Below are 21,805 nucleotides of genomic sequence, written 5' to 3' on the forward strand. Positions count from 1 at the left end.
ATAACTGAGTTCATTAGAGGCAGAGGAAAGACAAAAGGCAGAGAAGTGGATTTGTTGAACTTAAGTGGATGGGTTTTCAATTTAAAATAAACTTTTCAACAAACAGAGCTACTCATTCAGAAAGGGTGGTCTTGGGGCACCTGGGTGGCTCAGCCCATTAAGCCTCTAACCTCAGCTCTGGTCATGATCTTGCAGTTTGTGAGTTCCAGTCCCCAGTCCCGCTCTGTGCTGACAGCTCAGAGCCTAGAGCCTGCTTGGGATTCTGTGTCTCCCTCCCTTGCTGCCCCTCCCCCCCAAATAAATAAACATTAAAAATTTCAAAAAGAAAATAAAGGGTGGCTTTGTACAACTTGGATTCCCCATCACCGGTTGTTTAAGTGGTATTATCTTGTTAGAAATGTAGTAAACAGTATTCATGTATCCCTCATTGGGTAAATGTGTATTAAAAGCTTACTCTGTACAAGGCGCATGCAGAATATGAAGAGGAATCATCCAGATTTGCTCTCTGCCAGCTGTCAAAGCAGTGCTTCTTACACTCCAGTATGTATACACATTCCCCTGAGGATCTTGTTAAAAGGCAGATTCTGATTGTGTAGTTAAGGCCTCAGATTCTACACCTGTAACAAGTGCCCAGGTGATGCCAATGTTGCTGGGCTGGGTTAACACATACTGAGTGATAAGGGTTTCTCGTAGGGAATTAGGCATGCACATAATTATACAAGGTAAGAATTAGTAAATACCATAGAAGTTCCATTAATTATCAGTAAAAACCTAGATCTGTCCCAATCCTAGAACTATCTTTGTCCTTTTCTGCCTTCTGTCTTCCTTGTTTTTGTTGTTGCTCTTTCTCAAATTTTATTTCTTCCGGGGTTGCTCATTGTATATGCTGTCTCTTAGCTTAGAATAGCTTTCTCCGCCTCTTCAGACTAACGTTTCACTAATTTGTCAAGGTTTATCTCCTAATCACCCGTTATTCCCTGGGCCCCAGTCGAGGCTGACTGCTCCCCACATCAGTTAGTTTGAACCCCAAGCGATTGCCGCTACTTCCTTCTGACTCCAGTAGGAAGTCTGGTTTTTAATTCCCCATCGGAACCCACCTCTTCGGGCCTATCCTAAGAACCCTGCCCAGAAAACGTTTTGGCGAACCCGAAGCCGTGTCGGGCGGCCGGGAAGACAGCAGCGCCGCTTCTCCGGGTACAGGACACCCGAGCCCAGCGAGGCGGTTCTAAGTGTCACCTGGAGACCACGCCCATAAAGGAAGGCCAGGGGGCTGACCGCGACAATGATTCCTGGTCCAGGGCCCCCGAGCGGACATCCCAGCCCCGGCGCGAGGCTAACTGCGGAGCTGGCGCCCCCGCCTGGCGCAGGAGGCTGCCCACCACCGAGGCGCTGGCGGCTAGAGAGGCCGGCGAGCTCCCGGTGCCGTCGCCGCGCGGCCGCAGGGAACGCGCGGGGCGGGCCTCGCGCCACTGGCCTTGTAGCCATTTTAGGAGGAAATCAGGTTTGCTAGCCCGGGGCGCGGTTTCAATTTCAATAACTTTATTGGTGGCCTTATCCGCAGAACAACCATCGCACTGGTGGCTAGGGGAGGAGGGAGAGCATCGCGGGAGGTGATTGGGGTGGGGGCGCGCCTGGGCAGTGCGCGCGGGGATGCGGGGAGTTCCCCAAAGTGGGTTTCCTGAGCAGCAGGCATCCAGAGGGTTTGGAGTGGGGGGGGGGTTCCGGGCGCCCCTGGAGGCTGGGGGAGGAGGGGTCCCCGGGCTCGGCTTCCCTGGGGCGGGGATTCCCTTGCCCGAATCCCCAGGCGCAGGGGCGGAGCCAGGGGCGCCCCTGACGCGGCCGCCGGGGTGTTCCTAGTCCGGTGTTGTTCCCCACGGCAGGTGGCCCTGGACTCGAGCTGCAGCCATGGGAAACACCACCAGCGACCGGGTGGCTGGGGAGCGCCACGGCGCCAAGGCTGCACGCTCCGAGGGTGCCGGCGGCCATGCGCCGGGTAAGGAGCACAAAATCATGGTGGGGAGTACCGACGATCCCAGCGTCTTCAGCCTGCCGGACTCCAAGGTGAGCGTTCCCCACGCCCCCAGCGGGCGCTGCCGCAGCGGGCTGGGTGTCAGCGCTCCTCCTCTCTTGGTTCTTTCTTAGCACGCTGACCTAGCTTACGGTTTTCTGAATTAAAGGGATTTTTCGGGCACGGAGATGTTAGATGGTAACTACTCCTGCGGTGCTGCCTCAAAATAGAATAGAGGCGGAGTTTTTGTTTTTCGACTAATCTGTTGGCCATGATTACGATGGGGACTGTAGACACCCCCACCCCCAATATCTGGTTTTCCTAACAGGCAGGTGCCCTCTTCTAGAGTATTGATGAATTTATAGGTTGTAAGTTGCCTGAGTTGCTGACCATAGGCAGCAGTTTCTCAAATTTGACCTGAGGTGGGTAAGTGACTTTATTTTTCCTGACAACTTATATGTATCAGTATCATTTTGCCCTTCTAAGAACTCAGCACTTCTTTTTTTTATTTATTTAAATTCAAGTTAGTTAACATACAGTGTAGTATTGGCTTTAAGAACTCAGCATTTCTGATCCTCTTGCCCTTTGCATGGCTGTGAGCCATGCAACCACTTGCTTATTTGATACAATCTCCTAATCTTGGGGATCAATAAAGGACCTTCTTTGGTTGACTGCTCAGTGTTCATCTCATACTTTATAGTTGTGGTAGTTCAGGTGGTGTTTCTTTCATGCCCAGCTGCTCCTCAAGTGGGAGAGCAGATGATTCCAGGATTTCTCCACTTCCTGTTAGTAGTTCATAACGATACCATCGCTGAAAACAGACAGCCCACAGCTGTCCCCGGGACCTTGAACTCAAATCCAAGGACTTTGAGAAAAGTGGCAACTTGTGTTCACCAGTAGAGATAGATGGAGCTGACAGCAATGTGATTACCAACCGAATGTTCCTAGTCACATTGAGAGCTGTCAGCATGATAAACAATAATTCCTCCAGACAGTCTGAGTGGGGTGAAGTAGAAAAATGGAGGGATTGAGGAGATTGGGGTGTGTTTGATTTTTTTTTTTTTTTTTTTTGTCTTTATCACTACAAACCTTTCACCAAACTGGAGTTTTACAGAGTAAAGAATGACTTGCCCAGTCGGTGGCACGTGAAATTTGGATTCTGTTTATTTTCTTGAATCCCAATTGAGAACATAACCACAGAAAAAGAAGTCAAGTTGATTAAAAGGACCACTTCTTGGTGTTTCTTCTCCATTCCTTTCTTCATTTTCCCACTCCAGGACTTCTTCCTCAAAATATGAGCTGTCTACCCAGTCACTTGAATTTACTTCTTCAAAGCTTTTTCAAGGTGGTCCATCTCGTAATTTAACCCTTTTCCTACATCGATGACTCAGGATTTAAGTACAGTGAGTGTGTTTGTCAAACTGTGACTGCAGTAACCGGTGTCCTGATTAAAAGCCAGGTTCCTCCATCTGAAATGGAACCTTTTTGGGGTCATTCTTTCCCTTTACCTCAGTCTTGCCATTTGTGAATAAGAAAATCGGTTCAGATAATTCCTCAGGTCTCTTCTACATCTAAAATTGTATAGTTCTCAAGCTAGTCTCTTTACTTCTTCCTTCAGTGTTTCACTTAAACATTTTCAAACTATAATTCTCATTGTTTTGCCTCTTTTCCTGATGATCTTGCTGACTATTTAACTTGGAGTAAATGGTCTTTCCGCTAGTCAGCTGCACTAAGGCCTGCCTCAGAAATGTCATGTCATATGTGGGAGGGCTTTCTTCCAAAGCTAGGCATATTAATAGTTTGTAGCTTTCAAACTCTAAACTGAAAATACTAAATCATGAAGGTAACTCATAGGAACAGTGGCAGTGGGGCCTGCATTCCTTCAAATGCCAGTAGTCTCGGTGGACCAGTTCAGTAGTTCTCAATCCTATTTGCACATTAGAATCACTTGAGATTTGTTTAAACACTATATGGAAAATTGGAAACATTTTCCACATTTCAAAGTAGGGAGAACAGTGTAATGAACTCCTATATACCCATCACCCAGTTTAAATCATGATCAAATTGTGAACAAATTTATATCATCTATACCCCAATCCACTCCCCCCCCAATTATTTTGAAGCAAATTCCAGACATCCTAGCAAATATTATTTTGTCTGTAAATATTTTAGGATGTATCTCTAAAGATGAGGTTTTTTTCTTTATTTTAACTTAATCACAGTATTGTTATTATTCTGTGAGCCTTTTTAAAAATAGATTCCTAGGCCCTGTATCTAAATCAGAATCTGAGAGTTACTCTTAGGCATGTGTAAAAACTTCTGTGATTTTAATGCAGCCAGTTAGGCAAGAGTGCATTGCTTTCAGAATATGGAGATCAAGGTTTTCACTTAAGTCACTTATGTAATATGAAAGTCCCTTCAATTCTGTTTCTCAATTTACTTCAGTTTATGCTGCTACTGGTGTCTCATAGTGTAGTTTTGAGGAATATTGAGAGACAATATGTAAGGTAGACTACCTTAGCCATTTTGAAAGTAAAGCCCAAATGAATAAGTTAATCCTTTTTTTTAACCCACATTATTTTATTTGCTAAATGTTTTGACTTGATACAGTACAGTCCTGTTTACCTATTTAACAAAGTCATTTAAGCCGGTCTAAAGTGGGGATCAGCAAACTTTTTCTGCAAGGGACCAGACAGTAAATATTTTAGACTTTGTGGCCATATAGGTTTTGTCACAACATTCAATACTGCTACTACAGCGTGAAAGCAGCTGTAGATAATATATAAATGAATGTGTGTGGCTATTTTCCAATAAAAGCTTATTTATAAAAGCATCTGGCTCACTGGCCATAATCTGCCAACTCTTGTTCTAAAGGATGGAAATGAAAAGAAACTAAGTAAGGAGACATTTGTTTTTAGAATCCTACAGACCTCATTTGATATTACAACCACTTTTGTTAAAGGAAGCTGGGTTACTTTAACCAGTTGGGTTACTTCTTGAGAGTCCAGAATTTTCATCCCTACTCCTGAAATAATTAGTATAAACTTGGCAGAAGTGAGCAAGTCAAGATTTCATAACACTTCCCAAAATTTAAGAAACCAATGATGATGATTTTTTATATTTTTAGTGTCCTTTTTGTAACCTGTTTGCTAAAATGAAGTTTGTGAATTATTTATGAATTTCAGTATTTCTAACTTCCATTACAACTGATCATTGAAAACTGTTCCTATTTACATGTGAAAAATACATGGCTAACTTTATTGCTTTTTATAGAAGCATACTTTTTTTTCATATTTTTTCTCTTAAGAGGTACTCAGAAGCATGTCATAATTGCCTGCCTGTGAGTTAATCTGGTAACAGCCAGTAAGCTTCCCCCCCATCTTTTTTTTTTTTTTAATGTTTTTTATTTTTGAGAGAGAGAGAGAGAGAGCGCATGAACGGGGGAGAGACAGAGAGGGAGACACAGAATTGGAAGTAGGCTCCAGGCTCTGAGCTGTCAGCACAGAGCCAGATGTGGGGCTCGAACTCACGAATCATGAGATCATGAGCTGAGCTGGAGCCGGATGCTTAACTGACTGAGCCACGCAGGTGCCCCAATCCCCCTTTCTTTTTTTTTTTTTTTAAAGGGAGATCCTAAGGCTCTGAAAGGGTGGGTGATGTATGCAACCTGTAAAGTTAGGCTGTGATTTGGGCAGCCCTTGAGCATAAGCCATTTGACTATTTTGGTCCTCGATGAGTTCTTTATAGTTTATTCAAAATGTGATTTAGTTGCCAATTTCAAGGCTTACTGATCCTTAGTAGAAACCTAGCACCCCTCTGTAAGCTAGGGGCGAAAGTGACCTTTTAAGAATTCCTGGGTCACAATTTAGGGATGACCTAATCCTTCTTACAGCTCCCTGGGGACAAAGAATTTGTATCATGGCAACAAGATTTGGAGGACTCCGTAAAGCATACACAGCAGGCCCGGCCCACTGTTATCCGCTGGTCTGAAGGAGGCAAGGAGGTCTTCATCTCTGGGTCCTTCAACAATTGGAGCACCAAGATTCCACTGATTAAGAGGTGAAGACAAGTGTCTTGGTTGAGTCTACATGAGTCTACAAAGGAAACCAGAGACCTGATTTCCTTTCTCAGGAGAGAGACCTGGCTGTACTGCTCCTCTCCACCTGCTAGGGACTCTCTCTAGAACATTTTCTGTGACCAATGACTACATTTGTGACATTTTTTTTTTTTTAAGCCTTGTAGTGAGTCAGAGATGTTTTACCCATTAGAATATCACTGCCTCAGAGGAACTTAGCGTAACAGCTTTGTGGGTACATTCTTTAGGACTGTTAACACAAATCCTATCTATGCTTGTGGGAAGTCATTTGTAACTGGCTGAGTCCACTTCTTCTGACTTCTGCATCAAAACAAAGTACAACATGACATCTAGTTACTAATGTGAGTTGTTGCTTGCAGAGCAGTAATGAATTATTTGGTAATCAGAATGGCCCTTTACATGTAGATCATTTTTCAGAAAATGCTCACCAAAATGTGGAAAGGGTACCTGAGGCATTTCTGTATCCTGAGGCTACCTGCTATCTTCTTTATACTTGTGAGGGGTCTGTTCCTACTGAAGCATATTAGTTGTGCTAAGGCAAACCATTTTGGGGATTAACATCTCTATCATTCTTTTCCAGATATTAGTTAAGAACTAAAGTTATTGGGAGGGGCTGGTAAATAAGTCTTCAAGGTAATACAGAAAAGGAGAATGGGTCTATAAATTATTTTCTATTCTGGGGGACAATTGCTTAGGAATGTGGGAGGCCATTGGTATGATGTTGTGAAAGTCTCATGGTTTTTACATTAACATTCTGTCTTCTAATAGGAACTTGGCCTGCTTAACTTTCTGTTTTCTTCTGTAGCCATAATGACTTTGTTGCCATCTTAGACCTCCCTGAGGGAGAGCACCAGTACAAGTTTTTTGTGGATGGACAATGGGTTCATGATCCGTCAGAGGTAAGGCCTTGATTTCCAAGGGTAACCATTAACTTAACTGTGTCCTTTTGGCTATTATTCCCCTTGGTGTCAAATGTCATTGCTGTCAGGATTGATGGGGCCCTACACTGGAGGATTTCTCTCTTGATTAAAGATGGAAGTGCTGAGTATGATCATTTTTAAAATAGGAGAATTAGATGGAAAAGATGAATTTGAAACCGGGTTTATGAATTGTTTCCATCCATTGTTTCAGCCTGTGGTTACCAGTCAGCTTGGCACGATTAACAATTTGATCCATGTCAAGAAATCTGACTTTGAGGTGTTTGATGCTTTAAAGCTAGATTCAATGGAAAGCTCAGAGACATCTTGTCGAGGTAAGTTTGTAGTATTTGCTCTTTCTTGATGTGTTCTTCTTATAAAGCATGTTCCTTCCCAAGGGTAGTTTTCGTTCTTTTGCTTTAATGTTTATTTATTTTGAGAGAGAGAGAGAGAGAGAGAGAGAGAGAGAATGAATGGGGGAGGGGGAGAGAGAGAGTGAGAGTTCCAAGCAGGCTTTTTGCTGTCAGTGCAGAGCCCGATGTGGGGCTTGATCCATGAACTGTGAGGTCATGACCCGAGCCAAAAAGCAAAAATCAGATGCTCAACAAGCTGAGCCACCTAAGCACCCCTTGTTTGTTTTTTCCTTTTCTCCTTAGGAATCTTCTTTTTTTTTTTTTTTTTTTTTTATCCTCAGGAATCTTCTGAATCATATATATGTTTTATATACATATAATTTGTATAAATTTTTGGGCAACCCTTGAGCATAAGCCATTTGTCCATTTTGGTCCTAGATGAGTATATGTGTGTGTATGCGTAAATATATATGTATATATACATGTATACGTAAATATATATGTATATATATGTATATATATTTACGTATACATGTATATATGTGTGTGTATACATATGTATATATACAAATACACATGTATATATGTATATATATGCATACACACAACATATATATGAATCGTATATATGTTTTATATATGTATATATGTAAAATTTGTTAATATATATATTTTTGTCTATATACGTGTTTGTCCTGTAAACATTTAGGTCTCCTCTGAGACAAGAAAAACCTCAGTCTAGTGAATTTCATTTCAAACTTTTTTTTTTAATGTTTAATGTTAGTTTATTTTTTGAGAGAGAGAGAGAGAGAGAGAGAGAGAGAGAGAGCGCGTGCATGAGCAGGGAAGGGGCAAAGAGAGAAGACCCCTAATCTGAAGCAGGCTCCAGGCTCTGAGCCCAATGCAGGGCTCAAATTCACAAGGCGTGAGATCATGACCTGAGCCAAAGTTGGATACTTACTGACTGAGCCACCCAGGCGCCCTCATTTCAAATTTTTTAATGAGGATCTACAGCAAGACATTTGTTTTACATTGTAACCCAATTCTCTCCCTCCCTCCCTCTCTCTCCCCCCCTTTCTCTCTCTCTCTCTCTCTCCCCCCCTTTCTCTCTCTCTCCCCCCCTTTCTCTCTCTCTCCCCCCCTTTCTCTCTCTCTCCCCCCCTTTCTCTCTCTCTCCCCCCCTTTCTCTCTCTCTCCCCCTTTCTCTCTCTCTCCCCCTTTCTCTCTCTCTCCCCCTTTCTCTCTCTCTCCCCCTCCTTCTCTCTCTCCCCCTCCTTCTCTCTCTCCCCCTCCTTCTCTCTCTCCCCCTCCCTCCTCTCTCTCCCCCTCCCTCCTCTCTCTCCCCCTCCCTCCTCTCTCTCCCCCTCCCTCCTTCTCTCTCTCTCCCTCCCTCCTTCTCTCTCTCTCCCTCCCTCCTTCTCTCTCTCTCCCTCCCTCCTTCTCTCTCTCTCCCTCCCTCCTTCTCTCTCTCTCTTGCTCACTCACTCGCACATACACATACACACCTGTAACACAAGTCTCATAGCAGAATGTGTGCCTTTGTTACATGCAATGTACTCTATTTTCTGTTTTATCCTTTCTTTCATAGGCCTATAGTTTAAAAAGCTATTTCTAGGGACACATGGGTAGCTAAGTGCATGGTTAAGTAAGTGCATGGCTAAGTTAAGCGTCTGACTCTTGATTTTGGCTCAGGTCATGATTTCATGATCATGAGATCGAGCCCCTCACTGGGACCCACACTGAGCATGGAGCCCGTTTCAGATTCCCTCTCCCTCTCCCTCTGCTTTTCCCTCGCTCACAGACTTTCACATGGGCTTTGAAAAAAATCAATAGTGGAGGCGCCTGGGTGGCTCAGTAAGTTGAGCGTCCGACTTCAGCTCAGGTCATGATCTCACAGTTCGTGAGTTCGAGCCCCGTGTCGGGCTCTATGCTGACAGCTCAGGTCCTGGAGCCTGCTTCAGATTCTGTGCCTCCCTCTCTCTGCTCTTCCCCTGCTCATACTCTGTCTCTCTCTCAAAATAAAGATTTAAAAAAAAATTTTTTTTTTCATAAAAAAATAAATAGTGAAATAAAAGCCTATTTCTAGTAATATTTCAAGTTTTCATTGACCCTTTGGCAGTATCACCCAGCTGAGGCTAGTTGTGTCTGGTTTGCCTTGTTTAGATGCATTAGCTTAATCCTGCTGGTTTGATAGCTTAGCTGGCAGTTTTATAGGGCCCTCCAAGTATGGCAGTCTTCAGGCGGGGGTGAAGGGAGGGAGGGTTACAAAAACCCCACAGTTCTTTTGTGTGTATATTAACTGCATTATAAGTTTTGGGTTAAAAAAAAAAAAAAATTCCTTAGGGGCACCTGGGTGGCTATGTCGGTTGGGCATCTGACTTCGGCTCAGTTCATGATCTCACACTCTGAGTTTGAGCCCCACGTCAGGGTCTGTGCTGACAGCTCAGAGCCTGGAGCCTGCTTCAGATTCTGTGTCTCCCTCTCTCTCAGCCCCTCCCCCACTCATGCTCTCTCTCTCTCTCGCTCTCTCCTTCAAAAATAAACATTTAAAAAATAAATTCCTTGGTAGAGGAAAAGACCTGTATCTTTTTGTTTCTCCTAATACTACTTTTTCCATGGATTTCATCACATTGACTATAGCATCAGAAGAGTGATGTGCTCAGCACACTCACGGTTACCATTTTATTACATTACAACAAAGGCTGTACCGGTCTAAAGAACGGTGCACTGTGTTCCCAGTGAGTGCAGTTTTCCCTTGTGAGTTCAGAGCCTGCCCCTGCTACTCACTGGCTTTGAATTCATGGACAGGTCCTTCAACCTTTTTCCGTAAGTGCAGTATATTAGAATATCAGGGCACAAGGGTGGCTTATGTAGGTTCTAAGAGACCAATCAATGGTACCATAATTGTCTGTCTATGAAAATCATACAAATATTGTTTTTATTATATAATCTCAGAACATAAAGTTGGACATTCTTCTTGACTGGTTAGGCAGTGACCAAAAGAGTTTAGTAATACTGAATTAAATGATGAGACTGCTTGCAGCCCTCCACTTTTGCATTAGAGGATTCTGGCAAAGCAGCCAGTGAACATATACCCATTATTATACAGAAAGAGGACCGGCATACTTTTGATATTCTCTCTTCCTCCTTTAACCCAGTTTCCAGTTTCCTGATCTCCTTTGTGCCTGTATGGATTTGCCTACTCTGGACCTTTCATATAAACGGGATCACACAATACGTGGTCTTTGATGTTTGGCTTCTTTCACTTAGCAGGTTTTCAGGGTTCATCCATGTTTTAATGTGTATCAGAACTTTTTTTTTTTTTTTTTAAGTTTATTTTTGAGAGAGAGAGAATGGGAGAAGGAGAGGGAGGGAATCCCAAGCAGGCAGGGCTTGAACTCTCGAATCCTGAGATCATGACCTGAACCAAAATCAAGAGTTGGATGCTTAACCAGCTGAGCTGCCCAGGCGCTCCAATACTTCACTCCTTTTTGTGACAATAAAATTCCATTGTATAGATATATCATTCTGTTTACCTGTTAGCTGATGGACATTTGGATCATTTCCACTTTTTGTCAATTATAAACAATGCTGTTCTGGACATTGTGCTCAAGTTTTTGTGTGAACATGTTTTCATTTCCTAAGAGTGTAATTGCTGGGCCATCGGATAACTTTACATTTAACTTTTGAAGGAATTGGCCACCTGTTCTCCAAAGCTATTGTACTATTCCCTCCGGCAACAGGATGGTACAAAGGTTCCAATTTCTCCACATCCTCACCAATAATTATTTAAAAAAAAATTTTTTTTAATGTTTATTTAGTTTTGAGAGTGAGAGAGAAAGAGAGCACAAGCTGGGGAGGGGCAGAGAGAGACACACACACACAGGATCCAAGGCAGGCTCCAGGCTCCAGGCTCCAGGCTCCGAGCTGTCAGCACAGAGCCCAGTGCAGGGCTTGAACTCATGAACTGTGAGATCATGACCTGAGCCGAAGTTAACAAACTGAGCCACCCAGGCGCCCCACCAACAATTATTATTGTGTCTTTTTTATTATAGCCATCTTAATGAGTGTTAAGTGGTATCTAATTCTGCTTTTGGTTTACATTTCCCTAACAACTACTTCAGTGTTAGTAATCTTGTCCTCACTGTTGCAATCATTGTAGCATCAGCAATCTTAAGAGTGTATATCCTTGTTGTCTGTTGCTTGGGTGTTTAAAAAAAAAAAAAAAAGAAAAGAAAAGAAATCTTAATTTTTTTCGCATTGTTTGACAGTTCACAAACAATCTGTTTCTCATTTGAAACATCTGTTATCTCATTTGATTGCTATAAAGACATTGTGAAATAGGGTAGAGATATTACTTTCATTTTATGAATGAAGAAACTGACTGTAGTAGGAGGATTTGTCCCAGGTCATACAACTGACAAATAGAGTAGCTTTTCTCTGAACCTACAACTTTGACTCCTCATCCCCTCTTCTGTCCTCCCCATCATGTTGCCATGTTGAGGAATTTCATGTTCAGGATGACTCAGACTCTTTGCCTTACAGTTGTAGAGCCAGCAGCTTATAAGTTTATGATCTATGATTTCTACCATATTTAATATTAGCTGCCATGTATTGACAGTTTTTTTCACGCACTTTTACTAGTTCTGCAATTTTCCCTTATATTTGGGTAAATATCTTCCAGACCTTTCCAGCTCTCCCCCAGGGCCTTATGGTCAAGAAATGTACGTGTTTCGATCCGAGGAGAGATTCAAATCCCCACCCATCCTACCTCCTCACCTTCTTCAAGTTATTCTTAACAAGGACACTAATATATCTGTGAGTATCCTGAAAGGATTGCTGGGGCATCTGGGGGTTACTAGAACCATCTGATCCAAAGTTAGTAATCATAGAGGTCAGGATTATTACAAAGCTGTGTTGAGAATATAAATCATGTGTATATCAATAGCATTACAGATCCTTTTTTCCAGGGCTGAGTTGTTACTTTTCCAGCTATTGATATCAAAATTCATAGTTACCTTCTGATCGTAATAAATTAGACCCAGAACCATAGATTGTTAGAAGTCCCAGAAACTGGGACTTCTGTTCCAACAGAAGATAAGGCATATTTATCATTTGGGAGTATACAAAAGGAGTATAAGGGGTTTGGGTTTGTGTTTTTTCCCCGTATACTTGATATCTCTAGTCAGTTCACTTGATTCCCACTAAGGTTTTTGTCTCCTAACACAAATCTTCTGTACGTGTTGTGGGCAAGATTTTTGTTTTCACTCTTATTAAGGGAGATAAATAGATGCAAAGGCTTAGGGTTTGCCCTGGACTCAGAATTTTCCTAATTCTCTGTAATGAGAACAAATGATTGATATATAGTATCATTTAAAAGAAATATACATTCTAGTTTAGAGTTTCTCAACAGTTTTTTTTTTTTTTTAAATTTTTTTCATGTTTATTTATTTTTGAGAGAGAGAAAGCATGAGCAGGGAAGGGGCAGAGAGAGGGGGAGACACAGAATCCAAAGCAGACCACAGGCTCTGAGTGGTCAGCACAGAGCCCGACATGAGGCCGGAACTCACGAACTGTGAGATCATGACCTGAGCCAAAGTCAGACGCTAAACCGACTGAGCCACCCAGCCGCCCCTCAGAAGTTTCCAAAGAGCTCTGAGGAAGAGTAAACTGGTTTAAAACTGTGCATTTAATCCCATTTAGTGATTTTTTTCTTTCTTAGTGTGACCCAGCCTTGCTTCCCGAGCCCAACCATGTTATGCTGAACCATCTCTATGCATTATCCATTAAGGTGAGTAGTGGGCCTGGCTCTTCCCCAAAATGAGAGGGAAGGGGTAACACATGTTCTCCAGTGGTAATTTGCCCTGCTACCTCACTGAAGCTAAAGCAGGCCGTAATGGTCAAATTGTAGGAGAAGTTTCTTAACTAGTAGGTGGATTTTTTTGTTTGGTTGTTTATTTTTTTTTTTTTTTTTTTTTTTTTTTTTTTTTTTTTAACGTTTATTTATTTTTGGGACAGAGAGAGACAGAGCATGAACAGGGGAGGGACAGAGAGAGAGGGAGACACAGAATCGGAAACAGGCTCCAGGCTCTGAGCCATCAGCCCAGAGCCTGACGCGGGGCTCGAACTCACGGACCGTGAGATCATGACCTGGCTGAAGTCGGACGCTTAACCGACTGCGCCACCCAGGCGCCCCTGGTTGTTTATTTTAAATCTTAGTCCCTATCCTACGTTCTGGCTAGCTGAATTGCCCTGTGACTTAATGAACCTTTTTCCTTCCTGGTTTCTTTTTGGATAGCTATAACCTTTGTACCACCTACTTAATTAAATTAGAGTTCATAGCACTAGGATTTCATTGCAGACAAAGCAAGTTTATCTTACCAGTTTGGAGAATCCTCAAATATGACTAAGGCTTTTGCTTTCTAAAGGTGGATAGGAGCTGCTGTCGGGTGCTTCAGTCACATATACCCACTGATTGCATCTCTCCTCTACACTAGGTAAAGGGGAAATGTGACCAGATTTGCTCTGTCACCTCCAACTCTTAGCGTTCTCCTTAGTTTTTCTGCTGCCTCGGAGTCTGGGTTGAAAATTATCCATTCAGTCCCATCACATCTTTGTGGTTTGGCTACTGGAGTAAAGTTTTAGGTAGCTCTGTAGTTACCAAACTAGGCTCATTGTCAGAATTACCTGGGGAAGTTTGTAAAAATACAGATTCAAAGCCTGCATCCCCAAAGATTCTGAATAAGTATGTCTAGGATACAGCCCCGGTAATTGTTTTTTAAGCTGCTTTTATTTCTTAGATGTGCAGCCAGATTAAGGAAATCACTGATACAGCTGTCTTTAACAGATTATGTGATACTTTTCAAATATATATATTATTGAATTTAAATTTTATAATAACCTTGTGAGGTAAGTATTATTTTTAACCCCTGTTTTATAGATAAAGAAACTAAGGCTCAGAGAAGGTCATATTGCCAGTAAGTACCGGCGAGAGGACTGAGGTCCTCCTGTCCTCATTCCATGTTCTTTTCTAGTGGTCACTGCACCAGGTCTTTCCAAGTAGGTCTTTCTGTCACCTGCCCCTCATTTTTACCAGACCCTTCCTGGAGCGGAGTTTTGGTTTATTTTATTTTATTTTTTTAACCTGCCTCGCTTCTGTCATATTTAGGCTGTGATCAGCACACTCTGGTCACAGAATGTTAATCTGAGAAGTATTCATTGTAGATACTACAGCATACGGGAAAATAGGAAGATGCACTGGGATTAGACTGAATTTTGCCTCCTGTAACTGCTGTTTGGCTCTCAATTGATGCTCACAGGCCTGCCCTCTCCTCCTATGGCATGCCCTGAGGCTGCAACACAGCCGGGGAAAGAGTACCTCTTACTCTTCATATTGATTCTGACTCAGGTCAGTGTCTTGATTACTGTAGTTCTGCTTGGCCTTGACCCATTCATTCTTGGTTCTGTCAGATTGTTTAGGCTGTTTGGATCCACTGGATTGAATATCTTTCCAAAGAAGATTTTGGGGTCCACTTTGTTCAGAGAGAGGGATTCCTGAGTTTTCCTCTTGATTAGAATGAACTTTTTAAGTTCATTCCTGGTATTAAATGGAAATTAGACCTGCTTTGGGGCTTGGAAAGGTCAGGGTGGGGGATCACTGTCCTTTCTTCTCAGTGCATTTTAGACTTTCTTCTAAAACTGAATGTCAAAATATTTTTTCTTTTTTCTTTTTCCATGCAAGTTTTAATTAAGCCCAATATTCAAATCTGAGGTAGGGAAAGGAGTGAGGTAGGAGACTAATATTTCTTCGGCACCTATTATGTGTCAGGTACCGTGCTAGATATTCTCATATAATCATCAGTGCCACCTTAATGGTAGGTGTTATCCTTTGTAATAATGAGGGAAAAGGCTTAGAGGCATCAAGTAGATTACTCAAGGCCACAAACAGAGTTACAGGAGGAGTCAGGATTGGAACTTAAGTTGAACGGACTCCAAAACCAACCTATTTCTATAATTTCCAACTATCTCTGTTAAAAGTGAGTGACTGAAACACTGATGGCTGGGAAGAGACGCCTGTTGCCTAAACTAATGAATTAGCTGCATGTTTCTTTCCCTTGCAGGACAGTGTGATGGTCCTTAGCGCAACCCATCGCTACAAGAAGAAGTATGTCACTACTCTGCTGTACAAGCCCATCTGAAGGGATCCCTTCCTGCCTCCGGGATTCAAGAGAAGCATCTCCCTTGCCTTTCTGGACTGGACCAGTCTTCACCGGAGACTGGAAGGCTAACTTGCTTTGAGGCTGATGTGTGTGTTTCAGAGCCTTTGAGTAGGATGCTCTGCTTTTGCATCTGATTGCAGATGAGAGCTTTATGAGTTCATGGAATTTATTTTAAGAAAAAAAAATTATATATATATACATATACATATATGAGAGGAAGGTTAATGGAAGCCTCCTAGCTAGATGTGTTCTCTCTGCCTATGGGGACTCCCCAAGACCTGTTTGGGGGAGCCGCAGGAAGGACCGTTACAGGAAGCTTGTTTCCTAAAATGAACGAAGAGCCAACTCTCAGGATCCTTGTTGGGTAGAGATTCTGTCACTGCTACCTTGGCTCTCCAAAGAATGGGCTTGTGCCAGACTTCTGCCCTACTTCCAGCTGCCTCCTTGGCAGGGGCAGCTTTCCTTGCATGGGTTCTCTGTATTCCTAGAGTGTGTGGCACAGTCTGTGCTTTTTATGATAACCAGATGCCCCACAGGAACCCTTTTTCTTCTCATTTCACATTCTTGCTTTGATAACCTCCTTCCGATCCTATACCTGACCCTTCCCTAACAACAAAACTCACTGGCAGGTGACCCCTTTCAAAGGCTACGTAAGACCTGACCCACCTCAGAGACTAGGGCTGCCAGAAAGTCTCCTTTTTTAGCCCAGCACAGGCCCAGGCCACTTTGTTACCACTTGTTTTAACTTCTACTAAAGAAAATAGGTCTCAGCGTTGTAAGGAAGGCAGAACGCGGAAGGTCTACTTTCTTGTGTTAGTTTAGTGCCACGGCTTAGGCTGTCTTGGCACGTTCCCGTCGGTTTTCCCACCTGGCCTGGCCCTGCTTCCATATTTTCTTTCACAGAGCAGACACCTTTGAAGATGGGAGTGGAACCAGGGAATGCTTTAATGTCTTTCATCCTTGGGAGATTTTTTTATGTGCCTACATTTTTCTTTAATTAAAAAATGCCTTTTCATTGTTCTTAAGAGACTACATAGGAGAATTTTAGGCCCTTGATAAATGGTTCCCAAGATTTTCTTCAACAAGAAAGTAGTAGTCTACTCCTCTACAGTCTTACATTAATGTGACCAACCCCATGCACATCATTGCACTAAACACTGTTCTAGATACAGATTCAGGTTCACTGGGTGCACCTAAAAATTTCTTTTAACTTCAAGATCCATTACGCCAAGAAGCAGGAAAGTAGCCCTGGTGTTCTAACCGTGAATAGTATTGCTTCCCTGTACCAAGTGCTAATGGAAAATCACTTTGTCTTTCTCTTTTTTAAAAGTGTTTGATGATGAAGTGAGGTCAGTGACTTTCATTTGTGGAATGAAAAGTAGCTATTCATTCCACTCTTGAAATGTTGCTCAAAGATAAAACTTTTTTCCCCCAAATATCTGTGGCTCTTCCATTACAGATAAATGCAAGTTAAACATTCAACTCTGAAGGAGGCCAAACTTGTTGCTTGAGAGACACCTTCACTGTTAAGATGTGTCCAGCCGCACTGAAAGGGCACCCATAGATGCCCTTAGGTCAGTTTAGCTACCTCCTGTCTTTCCTATTCAAAGCTGATGACACAGTTGTCTTTGGGTTATGTAGACCTGTTAGATCCTGGGAGGGAGGCAGTAGGGCATTGGGTGGTGGTTTTGCTGGGAATGTAAATTGTTAAGTGCTTTGGTGGTTACTTGCCGAGAGTAAATACCGCTTTAGCCACTCAAGGCTGCCTTCTGCAGCAAAAGGCTTGTGTGGGAAACCTTTTATGGTCCCAACCACTTGTTGAGTGGTGTGTCATTTAAAAAATCCAGGCCAAATCCTATTATTACCAGCTCTCAGGATCTACATTGTCTTCAGTTATAGTACTGTTTTCTCCAATACCCATTAAATAAGTGGGCCACATAGGAGGATTCAAAATCCTGGTTGTTAAATGGAGGATTTTGTTACACTCCTTTTTCTTGTCAACAGTATTGAATTGTGATTGCCTATGTGTTCGTGTATAAAAATTTTTACTCTACACAGGTGTATCAGTAGAGTGGGCCAGGAAAAGAGATCCCTTTAATTTTTCAAGCCAGAGGCTTCTGACTCCAGTGACGCTAGGTTTTGGTGCTGGTGGCCTTGAGATCTTCCTGATCTGGAAATGTAGAGTGTCAGTTTCCCAAGTTCTGAGGTAATCTCTTGGCCAAATGTGACATGAGAGCCCACCAGCTGGTATGGAAGAGGACAGGCAAGGAGAGCTGGGCGATGCCCCCTTCAGCACTGTCCCTTCTCTGCACTGCTCATACACCTCTGGCTCTGAGAAGCCTGTCACACACAGTCTGTCTCCAAGAAACTTCTAGAAGGTAGAGAGGAAAGGAGGAAGGTAGCCCAGAGTACACCCCACTCATTCTTTTATGTTGGTTAAAGGGATAGTTTATTTTCTGCAAGAGAGAGCTTGGCAGATTTTGAAAATGAATAAAGGCAAAAACACCCCACATTTTTAGCTTTTTTTTTTTTCTTTTTAACCTATAGGAGTTTCACAGAGTCAAAGTTAGAAGAGTTAGAAAATCATTCTTTTAGGAGGGCTCACCCTTTAAGAACTGCATCGTGGTTTGGGGGTTGTGAGGAAAAGGAAGAGTGACTGAGCTAAGGAGGATACTAGGAAACTAAAGGCTTCCATAACTCAGAACTAAAAGTAGCCTTTTTGTTGTTAATTACATGAGACCTGACATACTGGAATCCTTGGATCTCACTGAACAGAACCTACTATATAAAACATCCCTTCGTCTCTTGTTCTGTTCTCTACCCTTTTTTCTGAATTCTGCTTTACCTTCAAGCTGACTTTTACCAGAGTCTCAGGTCAAACATTACCTAAAACAAATGTTAGTCCTCTTGCTGGTATGGTCATGGTTATTAGCTTGCATTAAGCTTAGAAATGAATGGGATTTGGTCACTGCAAGTAACACCCCCTAGGGGCATACCTGGCCTCTACAGTGTTGGCTTTTTTAAAAACAATGCTTACATGGTAGAGAAACCCTGTAAAAGAAGAATCCAAGAGAAGATTCTGAGAGGATTGTACAAACCTCGGCCTCCAATTATTTCTTGTCTCTTGTAGACCTAATCTGAAAAAAGCCTTTTTAAAGTGTCAATACTACATGCATGCTGCTAAAATGAAGTTTGGAAAGAAGTATTACCTCTAGGCTGGGCTTATATTAATCTGAGTATAAATGAAGGAGACATAATAATGATAGAATCCCCTGCTTCTAATTGGGGAAATAGGGCTTTTAAAATTTTGACCTCAACTAAAAATGATATGCAATAGTCTATGTTGTATGTGTTTGAAAAATATTCTATCTCAGAGATTTCTAAGTCCTCACGTTCTAGTGATTTGGGGCACAGGCCTACGAGCAGATACACAATTTGTTCACACATTATTCTGACTCATCCTTAAAACCAAGGCCTTGCTGTCTTCTACCAGGGACTGCTAGCTCACTCCAGCTACACATGGGATAGAGCACCTGGGAGGGGTGGGGTTAGGGTCTTTCACAACTCCGGATCTAGGCATTTGTCTCTCCCTAGGTGCCCATCACAGCAGAAGGTAGAAGGCCTATCCTTTCTTCAGTGAACCCAAACTTTTGGAGTAAAAGGGCCAAATTTATTTTTTAAATTATAAGAAGGAAGGAAGGGAGGAAAAGAGGGAAAGAAAGAGAAACCTTAAGAGTCTATTACTTATGAAATCCAATTCTTAGCAGTGGAATCCCTCTAGGATTCAAATGTGGGCTTTGTCTTGATTTATTTTTCTCGATTGTGCTTTGAAGTGATTAAATTTCATTAAAAATTAATGTATTAGTTCCATCCTTATTTGGAGTTCAATTAATTGGGTGTAGCACAGTGCTTTTGCAGTAAGATTGCTGTGAAATACCAAACGCTCTGTGGATTTTGTAGTCAGGTTAAATGGTCAAGGGGTATCTACCTACCGTAAGTATTATGTATTTGATCATCTTTTCTGTTCCCACCTACAGAAAACTTATCTTACCTAGCTTGTGGTTTTAGAACAGCCAAAGCTCACTGATGTCCATTGGTCCTAATCTCCACACTGGGCCCATATGTGAGACTTGTTTGAATTTTGGTAAATGGGAGGATGCTGGTTGTTATTTCACTGAAGCATTTTGAATGAGTGCAGCTCTGTCATAAAGGGGGAATAAGACTATAATTTGGAAGGGAATTAAATAAGCAAGTCCTCCTTTAAATGGTGCTTTTTGTAACCTTTAGTGCCGAGGTACAGAGCTGTATTCCACAAAGGAATGGCATATGAAAATGGATTTTAAAGCTTTTCTCCAAATGTAATTTGTCATTGGACTTTGACATGTCTGAAAATTATGTGATGTAACAGAAATGTGACATTTTTTCCCATAAAACTGTTGAATAAAAAATATTACACAGCAATAATATTTGAGTTTTTCGCTGGTCACTGATTATCTTATCAAAATCTGCCTAGGGGCGCCTGGGTGGCTCAGTTGGTTAAGCATCCGACTTCAGCTTAGGTCATGATCTCGCGGTCCATGAGTTCGAGCCCCACGTCGGGCTCTGGGCCGATGGCTCAGAGCCTGGAGCCTGCTTCCGATTCTGTGTCTCCCTCTCTCTCTGCCCCTCCCCCGTTCATGCTCTGTGTCTCTCTGTCTCAAAAATAAATAAACGTTAAAAAAAATTAAAAAAAAAAAAATCTGCCTCAGTAGTCTCAGAACCTAAAGAATGCGAACTGCCACACACATTTGAATAAAGAGAGAAGGTGTAGGTGTAGGACAGAAGTGATGTCATCCATCCGCCACTTTTCCTCTTTTCGTTCCAGGCTATGCTGTCATTAACTAGAGGAATGCAGACTCAGTGGTTTGAAATGCAGCACTCTAAAACTGCATAGTTAGCTATTGTCTTGTGTTGGGTTTGCTGAGACCCTAGACCATGGGTTTTCACCCCTGTCTGTACATTTATCACCTATGCAGATTCTATAAAAATATTGGTGCTCCATCCACTACCTCCATCCCCATTTAAATAGAAATCTCTGGTATGGAATCCAGGTATCTGTAATCCCTCTAGGATTCAAATGTGGGCTTTGTCTTGATTTACTTTACCAGGTGAGTAAATTAGCACATTACCAGATGAGTCTAATGCACATCCAAGGATGAGGATCCTCTCTACTTATTCTTACTGTTAGATACTTCTATGGAAGCAGATTATGTGCTTCATTCTGACAGCAAATCACTCTCCTCAAGTGGCTTTGCTCAGGGTCATGGTGGTAGCAGGATAATTTTTGTCTTCCATCCCTTATTTCACAGAGTTCTTACAAAGCTGACCCCTGGACTTTGAAACAACACAGTCAGACTCCCTTATACACGCCACTCCAAAGTATCTAAAGTGAGTTACACTTCCTTGAGGGAGAGAAGAGAGTGCCACTGGGAGTGACCAGAAGGTGAGAAGAGTAGGGGAGGTGATGACAGAAGTGAATGTGAAGGGGTGAAGTGGGGCAGGTGATGAAGACAAGGGATTGCGGCAACACAACAAAAGTCAACCTCAGCCCCCCCACAGCAGGTCACAAGACTACCTGCAGATAAGGTACAGTGTCAGATGTGATGTGGACTCAGCCTCTGACAGCATGCTCTCCTGAACATCATGCCCTCTGGCCACTGAAACAGCATGGCACCAGAATTCTATCAAGGCCCAGACTTGCATCGGTGTGTGCTTCCTAAAGCATTTCTCTGGCTCACTTGGCTAAGGGTCTTGTTGGATCCCTTCGATACCCACCCCCTCCTCTGCACCGACAGTTACTCATAACACAGGTTGTTCAAAGACATCATGAATCTCTCCCCTACACCCATGGCTTGTGTGGCCAGTGGTCATCCAGCCGCACATATGTGAGTCCCTCCCCCCTTTCCCAAACCCATTCTTTGAATCCAGGGCACTTAACACCGGCTGAAGATGAATTTCCCCATTCTCTCCCACCAGTTAGAATTCCTCAGGCATTCAGTTGTGCTCTAAAGGACACTCCTGTCTTGTGAATTTTCTCTTTTTCACTGACTTCTAGGGAAGAGGGCAGGGCTCTGTGTCAGAGGTCAGAAGACCTAAAGTCCATACACTATATGGTATTTTTAAACCAAAAGTAGGTTTTCACAAACTTCTCAACTTCTTCTGAATTAGTGTTC

General features: G+C 42.6%; 3 protein-coding genes across 5 annotated transcripts in view; 1 reads left to right on the forward strand and 2 right to left on the reverse strand.

Moving 5' to 3' along the window:
* Positions 1 to 1,485, reverse strand: part of LOC144617201 (uncharacterized) — a 25,217-nt gene extending 23,732 nt beyond the window's left edge. The window contains exon 1 of the mRNA XM_078451519.2: positions 1,147 to 1,485. Within this exon, the coding sequence (XP_078307645.1) occupies positions 1,147 to 1,485 (339 nt within the window). The remainder of the gene's footprint in view (positions 1 to 1,146) is intronic.
* The window catches only part of CHD1L (chromodomain helicase DNA binding protein 1 like), a 177,487-nt gene that overhangs the window by 129,668 nt on the left and 26,014 nt on the right, over positions 1 to 21,805 (reverse strand). The window lies entirely within an intron of this gene.
* Positions 1,400 to 20,059, forward strand: PRKAB2 (protein kinase AMP-activated non-catalytic subunit beta 2). Of its 3 annotated transcripts, none has more exons than XM_078451518.2 (8): positions 1,400 to 1,501; positions 1,881 to 2,061; positions 5,901 to 6,067; positions 6,910 to 7,003; positions 7,236 to 7,356; positions 12,059 to 12,192; positions 13,097 to 13,165; positions 15,495 to 20,059. In XM_078451518.2, exons 2-8 carry the CDS (start codon positions 1,906 to 1,908, stop codon positions 15,570 to 15,572), a joined length of 819 nt encoding a protein of 272 aa, XP_078307644.1. In that variant the 5' UTR covers positions 1,400 to 1,501; positions 1,881 to 1,905; the 3' UTR covers positions 15,573 to 20,059. The 3 variants fall into 3 exon arrangements, with proteins under 3 accessions (XP_078307644.1, XP_060477721.1, XP_060477722.1); XM_060621738.3 differs by lacking the exon at positions 1,400 to 1,501 and adding an exon at positions 1,508 to 1,610; XM_060621739.3 differs by lacking the exon at positions 1,400 to 1,501 and adding an exon at positions 14,315 to 14,351 and having other exon boundaries at positions 1,652 to 2,061.

The sequence above is a fragment of the Panthera onca genome, chromosome C1 (assembly GCF_046562875.1).
Source record: "Panthera onca isolate mPanOnc1 chromosome C1, mPanOnc1 haplotype 2, whole genome shotgun sequence".
Taxonomy (NCBI): domain Eukaryota; kingdom Metazoa; phylum Chordata; class Mammalia; order Carnivora; family Felidae; genus Panthera; species Panthera onca.